The sequence below is a fragment of the Carettochelys insculpta genome, chromosome 23, assembly GCF_033958435.1.
Source record: "Carettochelys insculpta isolate YL-2023 chromosome 23, ASM3395843v1, whole genome shotgun sequence".
Lineage (NCBI taxonomy): Eukaryota > Metazoa > Chordata > Testudines > Carettochelyidae > Carettochelys > Carettochelys insculpta.
This window is the reverse complement of record NC_134159.1, coordinates 17,111,080-17,129,146: the sequence shown is the minus strand read 5'-3', so window position 1 is coordinate 17,129,146 and position 18,067 is coordinate 17,111,080. Positions and strand designations below refer to the sequence as shown.

At 40.1% G+C, this 18,067-nt stretch overlaps 1 protein-coding gene across 1 annotated transcript in view; it reads left to right on the top strand.

Moving 5' to 3' along the window:
* Positions 1–17,460, top strand: part of CFAP74 (cilia and flagella associated protein 74) — a 96,078-nt gene extending 78,618 nt beyond the window's left edge. Inside the window, exons 22-37 of the mRNA XM_074975592.1 lie at positions 343–516; positions 2,752–2,885; positions 3,525–3,801; positions 4,341–4,472; positions 5,300–5,436; positions 6,847–6,981; positions 7,311–7,420; positions 8,370–8,425; positions 9,196–9,315; positions 10,238–10,393; positions 11,266–11,395; positions 11,938–12,092; positions 13,303–13,438; positions 14,329–14,456; positions 15,146–15,280; positions 16,716–17,460. Coding sequence (XP_074831693.1) covers positions 343–516; positions 2,752–2,885; positions 3,525–3,801; positions 4,341–4,472; positions 5,300–5,436; positions 6,847–6,981; positions 7,311–7,420; positions 8,370–8,425; positions 9,196–9,315; positions 10,238–10,393; positions 11,266–11,395; positions 11,938–12,092; positions 13,303–13,438; positions 14,329–14,456; positions 15,146–15,280; positions 16,716–16,814 — 2,214 coding nt within the window. The 3' untranslated portion in view covers positions 16,815–17,460. The remainder of the gene's footprint in view (positions 1–342; positions 517–2,751; positions 2,886–3,524; positions 3,802–4,340; positions 4,473–5,299; positions 5,437–6,846; positions 6,982–7,310; positions 7,421–8,369; positions 8,426–9,195; positions 9,316–10,237; positions 10,394–11,265; positions 11,396–11,937; positions 12,093–13,302; positions 13,439–14,328; positions 14,457–15,145; positions 15,281–16,715) is intronic.
* The last annotated feature ends 607 nt before the right edge of the window (positions 17,461–18,067 follow it).

The following is an 18,067-nucleotide window of genomic DNA, read 5'->3' as shown; positions in this document are numbered from 1 at the left end:
ATAGGACACAGTTTTATTCTGAGAAGTGTACATATATCTTAGGGCTTGTATTTGATACAGATGCAGAAGTGTACATATATCTTAGGGCTGTATTTGATACAGATGCAGATGTGACTACATTCCAGAATATCTAGTGACTCTCTTAGCAGGTATAGTTAAAATAGGCAAGTTTCAATTGCTTATTGTTCAGAACCATGATACTTAAGGTAATTCATGTCAAGGGGTAGAATATCTTAATGCACAGTGTCTTTTTGGGAAATCTTTTCATTTAACTCATATACACTGCTTCTTGCCCAACACTCCAGCTGCAGTTCTTACCCAGTTCTTTCAATTTTGTTTCAGACAAAGCCAATTGAATTTACTGTCCATGCAATTGTTACTACCTCTGATTTGGAAATCAGCCCGGCTGAACTGAATTTTGGTTACTGCACTATCTATGAAGCTGTTCAGACAACCATCACTCTTACAAACAAATCCATCCTGCCACAAGAGTTTGGATTTGTTGGACTCCCTGACGTACGTGGTTCCCCTCCCTCTGCGCCCCCATTTTAAATATACTAAATTTATTTTATTCTTGTGAAATGTTGAAACAAATAAAGCTTGTGACTTACTGTCATGAATTTTTGACAGGGTACTGGCCTAGCGGGTAGAGCAGAACTTGACATAACTTGATATCTGTAAGACTTTTGATGGAGTGGGCATCCTGGTTATTATATCTCAGTGATTCCAGATCAAATTTGCTCAGTTTAAAAGAGATCATGTTTTTCTGACTTTCTGCTCTGCAAACAACCTGGGCTCTGAGCAACGTTCCCTCTAATGTTTTCCATCCATGGGCAGAATAAATTTTGTCATGTTCATTGAAGTATGTGTGGATATGAACCACCAATAGAAACACATGCTACTGACGTGGTATTCTGCTAATCAGCTGCACAGAACCTGAATCTCTCCTGGGCAGCAAAAGAAGCACACGGCTTATAGAGAACATTGGCTCTAAGAGCCTGACTGGGTTCTTAATGGCGTATGCAATTCTGTCAACATTAAAAATGCTCCAGGATAAACTCTGGCCTCAAAAATACCTGCTCAGTTCAAATTACTGTACAACCTGGTTGAATTCTAACACAATTATGCAGATCTTGGTAAGTGTACAGTTTTCCCTGTAAAATTCTTAATACCAAAGTGATGGCAATGTTGGAACAGGAGAGCACCCAGCTTGACACTCAGATCCCAAATAAGTTCATGATGCTGGCAATTCAAGCAATTAAAAGTTTCATCCTTTAAAAACTTGCTAACCACACATATCCAACACGGGGTACCCAACAGACACGAGACCCCTGCAGTGCCTTTTCCATGAGGTCTCTCTTGAGAACAGAAAATCCACTTCAAATATTAAACTCTGCTAAGGCTGACTTGACAGATACAGTACCAGCGCTGCTGATCAAACTAACATGTACGCTGCGGGCATGCAACAAATCAGTCCCTGATTAGCAAGAAAGCTGTCCAACTTTACAAGAGTAGAATTTTAATTTTAAATGGTCATGTAAGCTAAAGCAAACACTGGTGATCACAGGGTCCTGACGGCTAAGACTTCTGGGACCTTTGTGGAAATCAACATCATCAGGCATCAGGTCAAACTAAGGTGCCTACTGAATGAAGCCCCCAGGGCACAGCAAGATGCACTGAAGCCTCATTAAATGCCAGGGAGAACCTAGCAACCTGGGAGACAGCTCCTTTGCCAGACTTTTCGGACAGTGAAACAAATAAGGTTGCTGACATAAGATGTCAGGACCAGTTGCAGTTACATCAGTTTCATTTCTCAGATACGCAGCTGGGTCCAAAGCTTCAGCTGTCATTTATAGCAAAAGGACTGAAGATTTTACACTCCTTGTGATCCTGACTCATACAGCACTCTTTTATTTATTTTGAAAATAATTCATGCGGAAAGAATGGGCATGTGATCTATTTTAATGGCAGCATATAAACAGTACAAGCCACTCATACGGCTTTTAAACATGTATCCATTATTTTAGCAATCTGATAAATTCTTCCTTCCTTGATCAAACAAGTACACTTCTGGAAGAAGTGTTGAGAACTATGCATGCCTACCTAGTTAATGGGCCTCATCATTTGAGCACCTCATAAGCATTCATCCTCCCACCTCCCTAGGAAGGTAGGGAAGGTAGCTGACAACTTTCTTGCATCTCATTCAATCTTGCATGAGGAGACTAACTCTGTAAGTACATAAGAATAAGATGGTTATCATGGTTAATAAGCCTGAAAGCCAGAAAGCCTCTCTCAAATATCAGATCCACTGAAATCTGAGGTGACAGAATTTCACAGCATGGACACATGCTCTCCAAGATGAGAAATAAGGTGCAGCAGGAAACGCAAATTCAAATTGAAACCCTTCAAATTATTCCAGAACTAGAAGTCTGCACAGAATTCTGGTCACTCACAGACACTAACATTATTCCTCAGATGAGTATCTTGGTCCATAATTTCTCAGGTGCCCTGACCAGTGTTCCCTCCAAGCTTGACACTTGTGCAGCCACTCAGGAGACATTCAGATGCCAGTCAGCTGATTAGCAGAGTGCCCATTGCTAGGTTTTTTGTTTCTCTTGGTGGTGCATATTTACACATGCTTCTGTGCACTCAGAAATTATTCCACACATGGGTGGAAAAGATTAGAGGAAACATTGGAACTGACTCTTTGTTACATAGTAATGCACAAGATTTCTTTTTGCCATTTTGAAGTTTGTAGAAATTCAACCAAGTGATGGATTTGGAACTCTCCTCCCACTGGAAAGCCTGAATCTGGACATTATCTTCAAAGCCAACAAGGCAAAGGAATACACTTTTGAGCTGACCTGCAAGTCAGAAATTAATAGGTATGTTAATCTGGAAACACAAATGGCTAAAGGTAGAATCTGAATCAATGGTGAAGTTCTAGAAACAGGATCGGAGTCTGATCATTAAGTCCCTGTACGTTTTGGAGTCTAAGCTGTCTGTACACTGGCAGAGGCAGAAGCTTTGCATTCTACAAGAGGTGCTAAGTGCCTGCCTGCCAGGTTTAAGTCTTTACTGAATTAATTTGTTGTCTTTTTGCTAACTCTCCTCCTGACCCATCTAAATCCTGCAACTTTCCTGTTTTACCTGCAACTTTCCCCTCATCCTTTTTTCTTGCTGGAATTACTGAAGCTCATTGTGTATGTACATATTTCCCCTCAAGCTGCTCCATGCCAGGGAATGGAACTGTAATAAGGGAAGGTTTAAGGCACAGACTTTCAAATTGGATCTCACTGCATTTTTATTCAGAAGTTCTCAGAGAAATAATTCAGGTGGAGCTTCCCCAGGGAGTTGTTTATTTTAAATCACATATCATATTTGCCTCATCCTTAGGCAAAATTGCCATTGCAATCAGTAGGAACTCTGCTTGAATAAGATCTGCAGAATCAGGTCCCCAGGTTTCTGGGAGCTTTAAGATCCTCTGTTTGTGCTGAGACAATTTATGGTGTGCTTATTTTTAGACAATTCAAGCTGTCATGCAAAGCAGTCGGAGTCCACCCACCTCTTGAGTTGTCTCATTCCTTAGTCAAGTTTGCAGCAACAGCTTTAAACGATGTATCTACAGCAACACTATATGTGATAAATTCACATGTGAGCCTCAACCATTTCACTCATGCTGTCCCAAGGCTTGGCAAAGGAGAAACTGCCCCGGTTGGACCCACTTCCTTTGAATTCCTTGTGCCAGAAGAGTCTCCTGTGACAATTATGCCCTCTGTTGGAACAGTTTTGCCAGGGAAGGTAAATTCATTCCAAATAAGTGAATCATTTGAATAAAAAAGATAAAATCCTATGATCATCTCTATCCTTACAAATTTAGTACCTTGTAATAGAAGTCCCAAAATATACTGTACCATTCCCATAAGTAATTCATATTTGTAAATGGCGCCTAAAAGAATATTTTAATGGAAATCTAGAGCTCAGTCTTGGTAATAAGTATGCGAGTAATTTTACTCATGGACATATTTGTGTGAGTGTTATAGCATGATTTATTTAGCCAAAAGTCAGCTAAATGTAGAAATTTCAGTGGTTATCTAAAACTGTTGGAAAAATATGGATTTTAAAAAAAACACTGTTACTGTTAGCTCTTTTCTTGAATTCACTAGCTCCCTTACAAAAAGGAGCCAAGGTATCCAGGGTCAAAATACGTTCTCAAACTCAAGCTCTCAGCTTCTATTTATTGATTTTGGATGAGTTACAAATAAGCAAGGGCCAAGTTCTGTCAGTGATATAAATTTGCAGCCCAATATCATTCATTGTGTGCAATCTCTCTACCCCAGAAATGCTTGATACAAGTATACTTCAGACCAGTGTTGTCAGAGCAACTAATCAAAGAAGAAGCCATTCAGATGCTGTGCAGGGCAGACAGACAAAGGATGATACTGAAGAAGACTCATGAATTAGAAATGCAAGTATGAACAGTTAAAAATCTATACACTCTATTAGTCTGCCAACTTTCAAAGGAAAATCAAGCTCACTTCTACAGCACTACTTTTTTTAGTATAAAATTATTTGATATTCAGAATACAATAAACGAAGCCCCATCTCTTATATCAGAGGTTAGCAGTACAAAATGACAGTTAACACAACCAGCAGATGGGATATATAAATAAATGAACATTTTCAAAAGCACCTGAATGACTTTTGAAAATGGACTGTGGTCCGTAAGCACCTTAGGAGCTCTTAAGTGCCTATAACAGACTTCTGGAAATGGGACTTGCACCTAAGTGATTTTTGAAAATGGGGTCAGATTCCCAGCTAGTGTAAATGAGTATAATTCTATTCAAGTCAATAGAGCTGCATTTCTTTACTCCAGCAGAGGATTTGCCCTCTGAGGCTTAGTGAAGTGGTTCTAAGCTTGCATTGTCTAGTATTACTTTACTTTTTAATACTACATTTTGTTTGAACACCACCAGCTGGCTGCTGGCATACTGTATCCATTGCTTATTGCTCTAATTATAATAGTATCTCTTATAACTTTTAGTTTTGGTTACATCTGTCACCACTGGAGCGGAGATGGTCTTTTTTTCTGTATGTTTCCACCAGCATCTCATAGAGTGGAGCCATGATCCCTGACTGGAGCATCTCCACAGAATAATCAATAATAATCTGTAGTCACCTACAGGATTTAATAGGATGTCCAAATTACTTAGGCAGCTTTGAAAACAAATCTCAGTCTTAATGTATCATGTGCATGTTATATTTACATATACACATATAAAATACACTATATTTATAGAAAAGGAGAGAGGAAACTCTGGCAGGGAAGAAAGATGGAAGGAAACCAAGTTTTGCTGCTTCAAGGGTCAGAAGTATTAAACATGCAGCTGCTATCAGTGGCTTTGAGCCACCAAAACCAGAAGAAATAAAAACCAAGTAAGTCAGTAGCAACATCTACTACAGGAGGGTGGGTGGTGGGGGGATGAACAAATGCCATTTGCCATTTTGGTTTCATTTATCTATCAGTCTCACTGTGTGAGCAAGCAATCTAACTTTAGGGAAGATCTAGCCTTTTCTTTATTCCAAAATTTATTTCCAAAATTAGCAATGTTTCTTATGTACACTGGCATAGCCTCTCTTGCAATGGAGAAAATCCCATATTATAGATCAAACAGCGGAGCTGCAGGCTTGAAACAATATACTATGTAGCATTTAATACTGCTGTACTATAAATAGGCTGAACCAATCACAATACCAATTTAAAGGGCAGTTAGCCTATTTTTCAGGCAGGAGGCTGACTTAGATGTTTTAAACAACAGAAACTGACAGTGAAAAATGCACCTCTTTCAAATAAATTAGTGTCAAATAAATTAATAAATTAGTTTTGAGTAAAATTCACCCTGCTAGCACACTGCCCACTGGTGCCTTAATTTGACAGTTAAATCTGGCATAGTCTAGAGGACCACCACTAGTATAGGAAGAAATTTATCCACTAGGGAACATAACAATACTTTCTTTTAAATGTAACTTCCACTTTGTCATTTTGCAGCATGCATGTCAGCTAACAGAATTAACATTTATTTCATGTGGTACTTTCCAATTTACTTAGATTTACATTATCCTATAATAAAGTCCAGTGCCTGAGGACATTGAAGCACATACTTAACATTAATTACAGAAGAACAGTCCCAAGTATTTAAGAAGTCCCACTGATGTCAATAGGACCACTCGTATATCAAAGTTAGGCTTATGCTCAAGCGCTTTGCTAAACTGGGCCTTCAGGGTTAGACAAGAATACAATTCATTAAGTATCAGCATAAAATACAGCTGTATTTTTAATCATGAATCATTTACGTAAACTGTCATTACAAAGGAAATGCATGTATGAAAATTCTGAGGCATTGCCAGACATACTCTGTAATAGAAATGTATAATTATGAATGTTACTGGAATATGGAAAAGAAGCAGAGTGAATGTTTGCAAAATGGATTTTCACTAGAAAAATCAAGTCTGGGAGAATCTCACTCAGAAGTGTTTTGCCTTCTCTACTGTGACAATAAGTATCTGAGTTAGTTTCTAATTTTTGTTCCCCAGAACGTAAGGAGAAAAGCAAACTACTTACTCAACATCTACTGCTGAGCAGATCCATTGCTGTGAAACAAATGAGCACACATCTTTACTGCTAAAGTCCACTTTTAAACAAATAAGGATTAATAGCTGACAAATACAAACAGTAGCTCAGGTCTGCAGTGTAACGTTCTGCTTGCTGGCATTAATACTAGGGGGCTGTGTTACTACTTTATTTTTGTTATCTTCTTATTAAGACTGTATTCTTGGATTCTCTAGCTCTGAAGAATATATTGCAGCTCAGTATTCCCTGACTAGGAATTTCGCAGCAAAGTTTGAAAGATACATCATACCTTGCTGTGTTGCAAGTGGAGATATTGATGAAAAGAAAGGGTCTGAAAATCTGAAGTACAGGTATGGCATAAATGAGCAGTATAAAACCAGATTAATGCAATTTATGGGGAATGTTGAAAAAGTATTCACTTGTTTTTTTGACAAAAGGTCAAATTCTGATGTTAATTGCTCCATAAATCAGTGGAATTACTCTGAACATATACCAGCAAAAAACCTTAGAGGATATTTACTGTGTCAGATTCTTCTATGCAGAAGCAAGAAAAGCAGCAAGAATTACACATTCTCTTTCTAACTTTGGCATAACGTATTTCCTCTCCTGCAAAGTGTAAGAGCAGATTTCAGATACCAGATTTTATGATCTAATAACAAACATTTTTCCATCTCCACAGTCCTCATAACACCTTGTACCTAGAACTGCACTGTCCTGCTGTAGCACCATCTGTTGTGGTCACTTCAAATAATGGAAAAAACATCATCAACTTTGGAGAGGTCGCCATAGGTACGAAGCTAGAATTTGAGGGTTTTCTGCCTGACTTTAATTTCTTTTAAATATAGCTTTGTTTTGATTTTCTTACGCAGAGTAGGATCAGTCTTGATACCCACGTGCCTAAATTAGGCCACATGTAGGCACAGAAATGGGTCATTAGGAGCCCAGATAGTCAACTTAGAGTGCTTAAGAGCCTATTTGATGCTCACAGATGTGGTTAGTAGCCCTAATGGAAACCACCTATATCTGTGCACTTTCACTGTACGCTAGCCCCAGAAATGGAGTGAACATTTAGCAGAGAGAAGAGTGGGAGTGAAATGTAGCTCTCATATGTACAGTCATGCAAGGAGGTCTGATGCAGTGAAATGAACTACTCTCAGCAATTGTTGCTAGTAAAATGGACTGCAATATGTACAGTGCAAAGTTCTCTCCTGGGTATAATTTCCTTGCCAAATAGTGTTTGGAGAACACAATGCGGTCACTGACAGGTATAGCCTCTGCATGACAGCCTTCTAATACCTGCAACCTTCATCACAACCAGGCTGGCTGTAAAATTTGATTTACAGATGTGGTTAAAAAAGTTAAAAGATGGTTAAGGTAAAAAGCACAGTTGATACAGAATGAGAAATTTCATACCTTGTAAGTGCTTTCTAACAGCCAACTGAGAAGTATCTGACCTCGCTTAAGAGACCAGAAGTGTCTCATATGTTGCTTTCTGTTTTGAAAGTATGGATCAGTCTGTCGATAATTTCAGAACTTTTTGCTAGCTCATTCTTGGGGTTAACATTGGTGGTTTTGTTTCCTGGCCATTCTGTCTCAGACTGCAGTGCAATGAATATTTAGACGCTGTAACTAAAGATATGTCAGCAGCAGCACTGGAGCTAGAGACTGGAGTGTCCAATTTAGCGGTCTTACTGGTTGATTGTGAAGTTTCTTAAAGTGTTGTTCTTATGCATTTTAGGCCACAGACTAATCAAACAAATTACAGTACAGAATATCTCCGAGGAGAAGCTACCAGTATCCTTAAATTGAGTGTTTATTCCTCACAACCTACTTTTCAGCCACTGTTGACTGTGGCCCTGTTTCAACACAAATTGGTCAACATTTTAAAAGCACCATTAGTGGAGACAGTGTAGTATCTATCTTTCACAGCTAGATAGACTGTAAAATCTGTTTTGTAGGGCTAGAAGAAATGAATTTTGGAAGAGCCCTTCCAATCTAAACTGCTTTGTAAAATATTCACTGTGCATTTGAATGATGGCAAATCTGCGTTTAAAAGACAACCTTTAGAGGGTTCTCGTGCATCAGCCCTTTCTAAAAGAGCAAAAGCTATTAGCAATGCAGCCAGCTCCAGCACCAACATGACACACACAGCACAGACAGCCAAAAGCTAAGTCTTTGCTCAACACTTTTCCCAGCTTCTGGAAATCTTATTAGTAAAGGCTGTTCTCTAGGCTTCCTGTACTGCCAAGTCTAAACAGGGCCAGAAAAATCTGAGACAACAGCATCTCTCATTCTGGTTTAAATTGTCTGCTTCCCATCCCAAGCAAAACCCAGGGACAACGCTGCAGGGACGTAAGTGCAAGATCTTCTAACTGAAAATCCCTGTTTCAGATGTTTGAGTTTAGGGCAAAGAATTGGATTGGTTTTTACTTTCTTTGGTCTATCTCATGAACCCTAAAAAAATCTAATAGACAACAGGCTGGTTTGAATTGTCTTTAAATCTGCTTTTGTACCCTCAGCTTGTCAGCTACAAACTTTCATTTCCTTGAGTTACAATATTTCAGCTTGGATTCTCCATCCTGAACCCCAATGGGCCCTTCCTATTGGTCAATCCCATTGGCACTCTTGAGCCAGGGGAAAACCAGTTTCTTGTCATTTCTTTTTGCCCAAGTGAGAGTAAATTGGTGAGTAAATATTTTTATATATATAAATATATTTTACACACTGAAACACACGTGAATGATAATAAGCAATCTGAAGCATTTAAGAGTACAATGAGACTTGTCCCAAAAGATACTTTTAAAATAATGGCAATACCGGTGCATAACTAATGAATGTTCATGCTGAAGGAGTTCTGAGACACACTTGACTGGGTAAGACCTGGTTTTAGCTTTTTTACATGGAGAATTATATTCTATAATGGAGTGTTTTTCCAAGCAAAGTATCTTAGAATGTTTTCCAGACTCTGGAGACAGTGTCTATGAACTGCAGCCACTTCTGATGTAGAGAAAAAAGCCAGTTACTGAACAGCCAAGGGCACAGCAGTGAAGCCTAAAGACACAGGCAGTGAGCTCTCCCATGCCTACTGGGAATGCGTGCAGGAATCTGACCCTTAATAGAGCATACAGCAGTTTAACATTGTTCTAGTAATGGGCAGTCACATGTGCTGTGTTCTCTAGTACACTGGTTACAATAAGATCATTCTACCTGGGAGGGAGAATTATAGATCCAGGGTTGCCTGCTTAGGAAGAGCTAGGCTCCAAATTTCTATTTAGCCTCCTAACTACCACTGATTTCATAGGAAGTTAGGAGCAGAGCCCAGACACACACGTGGTAAATCGAGCCCCAACCCCTTCCCTAACCCCAGCACAGGCAGAATGCCATGGTCAGTGGACATGGCCACGGACAAGCGATCCAATGGCCCCTGAGCCCTGGAACTATCCTCTCTGTGGATGCTTCCACAAAGAACCTGGGATGTGATTGTAAGGAGCTAGGACTAAGGCAGTCCTGGTCCATCCCCACTGCCAGGTGCCTATGCACAGCAGGTAGTATTTGTAGTGTTCCCTGAAATTCTAAACCGAATGTTTGTTACATCCTTCTTTGCAGTTCTTTGAAACTCTGGATATCAGAAGCAAAAAAGCCACCCTGACCCTCAGTATTATTGGCCAGGGGGTGGCTCCGTCAATTGCTTGTTCTGTGGAAGGACAAGTGCTCAATATGGGATATGTCATAGCCAAAGAGAAGATCACTTCCACGTTCAAGGTAAATTCTGACTTCTTATGTGGAGCTGAAAGACTTGATTAGTGGTGGGTCAGTACTATTCCTATTTGGTGAGAGTCCACCGACAGGAAGTTAAGCTGAGGAGTAAGTTGCTTCATTAAACATTTTAGTTTTTAAGCTTGTGATCATCTCGCAGGACAAACTGGTAGTTCAGTTCATTCATTAGAATTTGAGAATTAATGGTACTTCTCTCCGGCAGAAGTTGTGAGCTGACTCTGCACTGCTTGTGGGAATTCTGCCTATGGAGGCACTAGGGTGGAATGAGGGTCACACTGCACATTTAAAAAGCACCCCTTGAATGTTGTTCTTCCTGCTTCTGTCCAGTGTACAGAAGGGTGAGGCCAGAAATGGCCCCCCAAGCATCACCCATAGAGTTGCTTGTCATTCCCTCCCAGATGCTCCCATGTGAGCCACCCTGATTGTGCCTGCCTTCTGCATCTGCGTGCTGTGGGATACGAGGGGGACTTGCCCAGTTAGGGTCTGTCAGGGTGGCTGGAGAACAGTTATTCGATCTGTTCGTCTGCTGTCAGTTTTCACACTGCTAATCCCAAATCCGACCAACAGGCCAAAGGCAGATGCAAACTGTCTATAAAATCTTTCATGGTGGAGACATAACCAAGCTTTGATGGGAAGCACCTGAGGTGTATTTTCTGCAGATGAGTTCTAAGAGTGGTAAAAGTCCGATTTTGTTTGGCAGGAAGAATGTATTGTGGATAACAGTAAACCATATGAGCCACGTACAGTATCTGGGCATGCAGTAAAAATAACATGAGTCCATTTGCACAGTACACATGCTACAGGGTTTAAAATCAGCTTCCCAATTAAAATGCTGTTGTATCAATGACTCCCTTCAGATACAGAACACTTCCACTCTGCCCCTGAGATACTCCATGATGCTAGCATCACTTTCACTAACAAGGGACAAAGAGCAGAAGAGACTTCCATTCTTCATCACATCTCCCACAGGACGGACAGATTTTATTGGTAAACAGTTTTTCATCTCACTAATAAAATGCATAATAGGAGCCAAATTCTGCCTTGTGGTTGGTCCATTCAAATGTATTGAAACCTTGTAGCAGTGGGGCAGGTCACAAGATTTTAACTAAGGATAGTGTTTGCTTCATGAAAAGGAAATGTGCTGACTATTAATTCCTGGCTGGTGCAAGTTTACATAGCATGAGAGAACATTCCTACGTAAGAAGACTCTTGTTGAAATCTGGTTAAATTCATTCAGCATATTACCCATCACAAAACAAGATCAATCTATTTATAATTAATACTAGAAATTAAGAATGGTTTTAATTGTGATTCTCCAGTTCCTCCAGGTGGGGAATGGGTATTTTTAAAAACTTCATAGGTGGTTCCAGCTAACCTAATAGTCACATTTCCAGCTTTGCTCCATAAACATGCTCTGGTGATTTTACTCATTTACCACTGGAACAAAAAGGAAGTGAGACTGAAATACAAAATGAGAGGTAGACCAGATCACTCGGTCGTTCTTGTATTTCTGTTTTTTGCTCTTCCAGGTACACAAAACTACAGCGGTTTAAGTGTGTTCAGCATATCTCCAGTAGAGGGTGTAATTGAACCTGGGAAGAGTCAGGATTTCACTGTTACGTTCAGTCCAGACCATGAAAGTTTGTACTATTCTGACTGCCTCAAGGTTGTGCTCTTTGGCAAGGTAGGGTAATCTCAGGGTATTTGGATCATTAGCTTGAAGGCTGCCATATGACTCTCACTGAATTTATCAGCATGGTTATTGGGATGCTACCAGAAGTGGAAATAATTGTATTTCATTATTAATTCTCAACAAAAGTGACTTGGAATATGACCCCTCTTCTCCCAACATAGTCCCACTTCACTCCTGGGCAAATTGTTGGGAGCCAGCATATAGTCTTATGAATTTGAGCACAAGTCACATAGGCTCTTAGTGTAGAAAGATCTAATGAAGGGACTGAGATAGTGGGTCTATTCCTGCAGAGCTCAGACCCCAAAAGTCCTTCCCAAACAGAGGCTGCTCTGGCTACTGTGAAGCTGCTCTGCCGTCCTTCTGCATGAGGAAGGATGGCCCATCTGTGGAACAGGTTTAAACAGAAGCTAGAATCAGAATGCACAGATGGGCAACATCACGGGATATTCCTATACTTCCAGGAGAAGCTAGTCAACTGTTAGCAAGTACTGCCACGCAGTGGCTGCTACTTGTACAGCAGATTTTGCATTCCCAGCTTTTCAGGTAGGACTAAAGCCAGAAAACTTGGGGATGTGTGCCTGAAACTAGCCCCAGGTTTACATGTTTTGGACTGATCTTATTTGATACCAAGTAAGTTTTCACAAAACAAAGCAAGCAGTTCTGTAGCACCTTAAGACTAACAAATTTATTTATTAGGTAATGAGCTTTCGTGGGTAAGGCCCAATGAATCATATTTATAAATGAAGTTTACTTATGAAGTGGGTCTTACCCACGAAAGCTCATTACCTAATAAATGTGTTACTCTTTAAGGTGCTACAGGACTGCTTGCTTTGTTTTGTGAAGATACAAATTAATATGGCTACCCCTCTGAGGTCAAGTAAATTTTGCCTATCTGGAGGTGTAGGATGAATGGCTTGCATCATTACCACAGAGACACTGCCACACAATGAATGACTGAGTAAAATTCACATCTCCCAACAAGTTAGCAGTTGATTACAGAGTTAAGACCACAAAGCTCTCGTGTGTCATGGGTTATAATTGCATAGATGAAGGACAGACTAAAGGCAGTTACCAATATGCCTGCTAACAACTGAAACATACTATATGCTTGTTTCTAATCAGCTGGTATGTTGTACAGAGATTACTATTACATCAAGACCTGGGTTGTAATCTCCAGCTGTAAAACACTTGTTTTACCTAGGAAATACCTCGTGTGATCTGGCTGAAGGGTGCTGCAAGAAATCACATGATGTTTGTGGAAGGTGGGGATCCCCTGGATGTGCCCATAGAGTCTTTGGCTGTAACAACACCCATTTCTGAAGAAGCAGTGAAAGGAGGTAAAAAGCCAGGCCTCTTCTATTTTTGTTCTAAAGTGGGCAAGTGATACTGACATAGATTTGTCTGTCTCTGTACTAAAATAAATTCATGAAGTAGCACCTCCGCCATGTAGGTACCAGAGTCAAATGCCAAAGAATGACAGAACATCATGGAAGGAGTTTGACTCTCAATATAAAAATAGGAGAAAAACTTGTTATCAGGAGAAGAATTCTCTAAATCTGATGCAGTAGAAGTTCATATACACATGATTGGCAGGCTTTACTTCAGGCAGGCCAGAGAGTTTTTCAGTTTAGTAAGTGGAAAAAAAAGCTAAACTAACAATACAGCACAGAAATGTATTTTATATTAATTTCTGTAACTTGCAAGTGAAGGTTTACTTTAACATGCTTACAAGAGTCTCAAGTATGTGCACACACAGCATTGCTCTAACTGCATGATTCACAAGGTAAGAGACAAAGACCACAGGAGCAGCTAATACAGAAACTAAACAGAAAGATTAAATGTAAGACAGAGGCTTAAATTCAGAGGAAATACGTAAAGTACACCCATTTAAAGATGCAGAGGAATACAAGTGAGTGTAATACATGCTAATGGACCTAGATAAAAGGATGCAACAGAAAAAGGAACATACAAGATGATACAAATTAACCAGCTCTTACTTTTCTTTAAACTAATTTTTCTTTCCAACCCATTGGTCTTTAAATCAAAGTGTGATATGGACTGTTCATACTCTTTTCTTGGTGGGCTTTTCTACTACTCTCCTCCCTGTTGGTGCCTTCTGATGTAATTTACACTACCTTAGACCAACTGATCAATAAGTCACTTATGCCTTACTTGGGTCCAACATTCACTGGGTTTTCCAAAGGTAACTTGATCTGTTTCTATTTAGAGCTGGACGAACCAACAAAGTCCATTCTCCTGAGCCTGGAGTACACCCAGGCAGAGACCTCTGGGACTCCAGCAGTAAGGGAGCTGAAAATAGGGGCCATACGGACAGCTCAGTTTGCATCGAAGAAGGTAAACAGATTGAAAAATACACTTTTATATGCACCTCATCTCAGGAATTGAATCAGTGCTTGTAAATAGCCCCCAGCTGCTCTTATCAAGAATCCAGAGCCAGCAGAGATCTCACATTAAATGAGTGTCACGATCTCCATCATGCCTGGTACCATATTATAAAAGCATTTTTGTTTAATAAGATAGAGGGTTATTTTTCAGGGAGAAACAATGAACTAGCAGAAAGATATTAGAAGAGGATAACAGAATTAATTAGCTGAATACATTTCTCCCCAAAATACATAATAAAATACATAATAAAAATACAAATATGGAACCAAATAAGCAGCTTTCAAGTTAGTAACAAACAGCTATGGGCCAACTGTTTACAAAAACAACCCTGTGAAGTTATGCTGGGCTGCAGGGTTTGGTGTTTGCTTCTTGAATGGTGAAAACAGTTTAATTTCATGAAAAATCCTTTGACATTCTACTTTTAGCCAATGTGTTTCATGAAAACCAAGCACATTAAATTAATTGCTTGTTTTCATTTCTCAGGAGCAAAAGCACAAGAGGTTTGGCAGGTAGGAGAGACAGTTGCACAGATTGGGTGATGCAGACTATAAGCAAAAGTCTTTTGTACCCCGAAGGTGAGCTGACTGTAATTAAAAGCATGTGTTCTATTCCACTAACTGTGTTTATCTTTGCTGCAGAATGTAGAGTTCAGTTTGGATTGCTTACCACTCCTGCAGCAGAAGGGATTTACCATTGAGCCTGTTAAAGGAACAGTTGATCGTGGTCAAATAAAAAGCATCAGTGTTTCTTGGGAGCCACCTGCTGACTTTGATGTATGTTAACAATTCCAAAGTGTATTGTTGAAATTACTGTAGACTGCAGGGTACAGAGCACATTCCCGCTTGCTTTTAGCATCAGCTCTTAAGCAAGAGGTTCAGTCATCATCAGTGCCGCCTGCTTTGGACAGAAGTTATAATAATAGACCTGCTGAATTTAGTGCCTGATTTGAATGAAAATAGAACAAAGGGTGTAGTCTAGTAGTTAGAAGACAGAAGTCAAGGACTAGCTGTTACAGCTTAGAAGCTTGCTACAGAACTCAGTTGTTCCATCTATGAGATGAGACTGAAAGGCATATTCATGCATACCTTGTATGAGCCATTGAGAACTGTGGACTTATATAACACCTTTCAGCCAAGCGTTTATTAGTATTAAAGTCACTACTTCAAATCAGATTGCTCAGAGGGGGGTCATTTGATAAGATCTCTCACAGTGGACTTCAACAAAGAAAAGATTTTCTGTTACCCCAATCTTGTGAAAGTACAAACATATTTAAACACACAATGGTGCAATATCCAAGCTGTGGTAGGTAGCCTTGGATTCCTATCGCCTTTTTGGAATCATAGAAATACAGGACTGAAAGGGACTTCAAGAAGCCACCTTGTCATCCCCCTCCCCTATTCTGGAGCAGGACCAAGCATATCTCAACCCTCACTGACAGGAGTTTGTCCAACCCATGCTTAAAATCCTCCCATGACAGAGACTGCACAGCCTTCCTAGATAATCTGTGCCAGAGTACTTAATTATCTTTAGAGTTAGCAGGTTTTTTCTGTATAGCCAACATAAAAACAAAGCTTGTTAATTCTTGTGGTGTTCACTGTTTAATTTGTGCTTGCTTTGTGACCCTCTGTGTGTGTCTTGGTTCCGTGTACAGAGCTGTGGGAGATGTTCAAGACACTGTTTCTACATGCTAAGATTTTCCTCCAGGCCTCATCTTCATGTGACGTTTATTCCTTTTCTTGGTCTCTCTCTCTCTCTCTCTCTGCAGCAATCACTGTGGGAGGTGGCAGTATGACTGGCATCTTCCAAAATTAGAAAGCTGCAGTCATTCTTTGCAAATGGTACTACAGGTCATGGTATAAGGCCCTGAGATAGACCCAGAGCTTCCTGGTGACCAGAGCTGGCTCTTACACAACTCAGAGAAAAGGATTTCCATTTCCTTCCCAGACCTACAGCATTGCCCACTGCGTCACAGACATGCCCAGCTCATTGTCACAGCTGGAACCTAAGGATGCTGTTCCTGCCCCCATAGGGAAGGAATACCCTGTTAGCCACAGCTTACACTAGGCTAGTATATTCAGAAAGATTCTTTATAACCCTAACTGGTGCATCTGATGACTTCAGACTATTAAAAGGCATAATTCACAAAATCTGATGAGACTTTTGGGTTTAGGTGCCACATAAAGGTGACTGCTCCTTCTTTGTTTATAGCCGGATCATCCTTTGATGGTGGCAGCTGTGTTGACCTTAAAAGGAGACATTAAAGAATCTTACAAAGTCCTCTTCACAGCCAGAGTTGTGTCCACATGAACTCCCACTGAGTGAAGAATCCAAGCTAAACCTTGTGAAGAATCTTTGTGGACTGCCCAGACTGTTAATTATCAGTGCTCAGAATAGAAGGCACAGGTGCAAGAGACTTCAGAGATCATTTTAGTCTGTTTGTGCAAATAGGTGATTGCTGCAAAAACATTTCTGCTTTTGTATGAAACCAAAGAATAATGACTTTCACGCTGACTGTCTTCAAACAGCTGCTCTGAGGAGTGTAGAAGACATGATGAACACAGAAAAGATGGCTGATAAGGTATCATCCCAGTTATGAGTCAAATCCTAAGAGATACCATAAATTTACAACTGCCCAGAACTCCAGGGTCAGCTCAGACCTAGAGTTTTAAAGGTATTAGGCATTGCTGTGCTCACTGCTGCAGTGCCTAACTGATTTAGGAGCCTAAACTCATTTTCAAAAGGACTTTAGGAACTTCACAGTCTAAATCCCATCCACCTTTAATGCAAGTTTGGCTTCTAAACACTGATTTTGGTATTGCAATGACTAAATCCCTTTATAAAGCTCGGCCTCAGGGTCAGGGGCTTTTTTTCCTGTCAGCATATATAAGATTATAAACAAAATGTTTTTCAGATTATCATATTTTCTTGGTAATTGTTTTAAATAAACATACAAAGCAGGCAATAAACTCACAAGACTTTTTCTTGTCTAAGACTGGAAATCTCTTCTTCCACTCCCAAACCAATGGAAATCTGTTCCCATGGTACAATTTAAACTCCATGTTGTTGTGTACAATCAGAAAGAGGGGAATCTCTGCTAAGGACCTAAACTGATCTGCATGTAGAAGGGAGTTCTACTTCAAAAGGGATTGAGGGCCAGTAGCCATTCCAGAGAAAGCCAGACCTGACAGGGAGCCAAAGTAAGCATCAGTAAGCCAGGAGGCAGAGAACCTGTCTTCACAGGTGAGCTTGTACCTCCCTCACACATTTCCTAAGACACCAGGATAAGGCAGTATCCACTACCCCTTTCCTCACAACTTTTGTCAGTTTTCCCAAGTTTCTTTCACGTTCACCATTTTGCTGCTAGTTTTCCGCTGTACCTGCTGTATTACAGACCATCCATTAATTTGCCATTCAACTCACTGAGGTAGGAAGTTCTATGTTCAGCAGCACAGGAGACATAAAGTAGACATACCCAGGACAGAAAGAGGAAGAAGAGTCACAACGAAAATCTAACTACAGTCCTAACCCTAGTCCTCTGTAAGGGAGTCTTATGTTCCTCT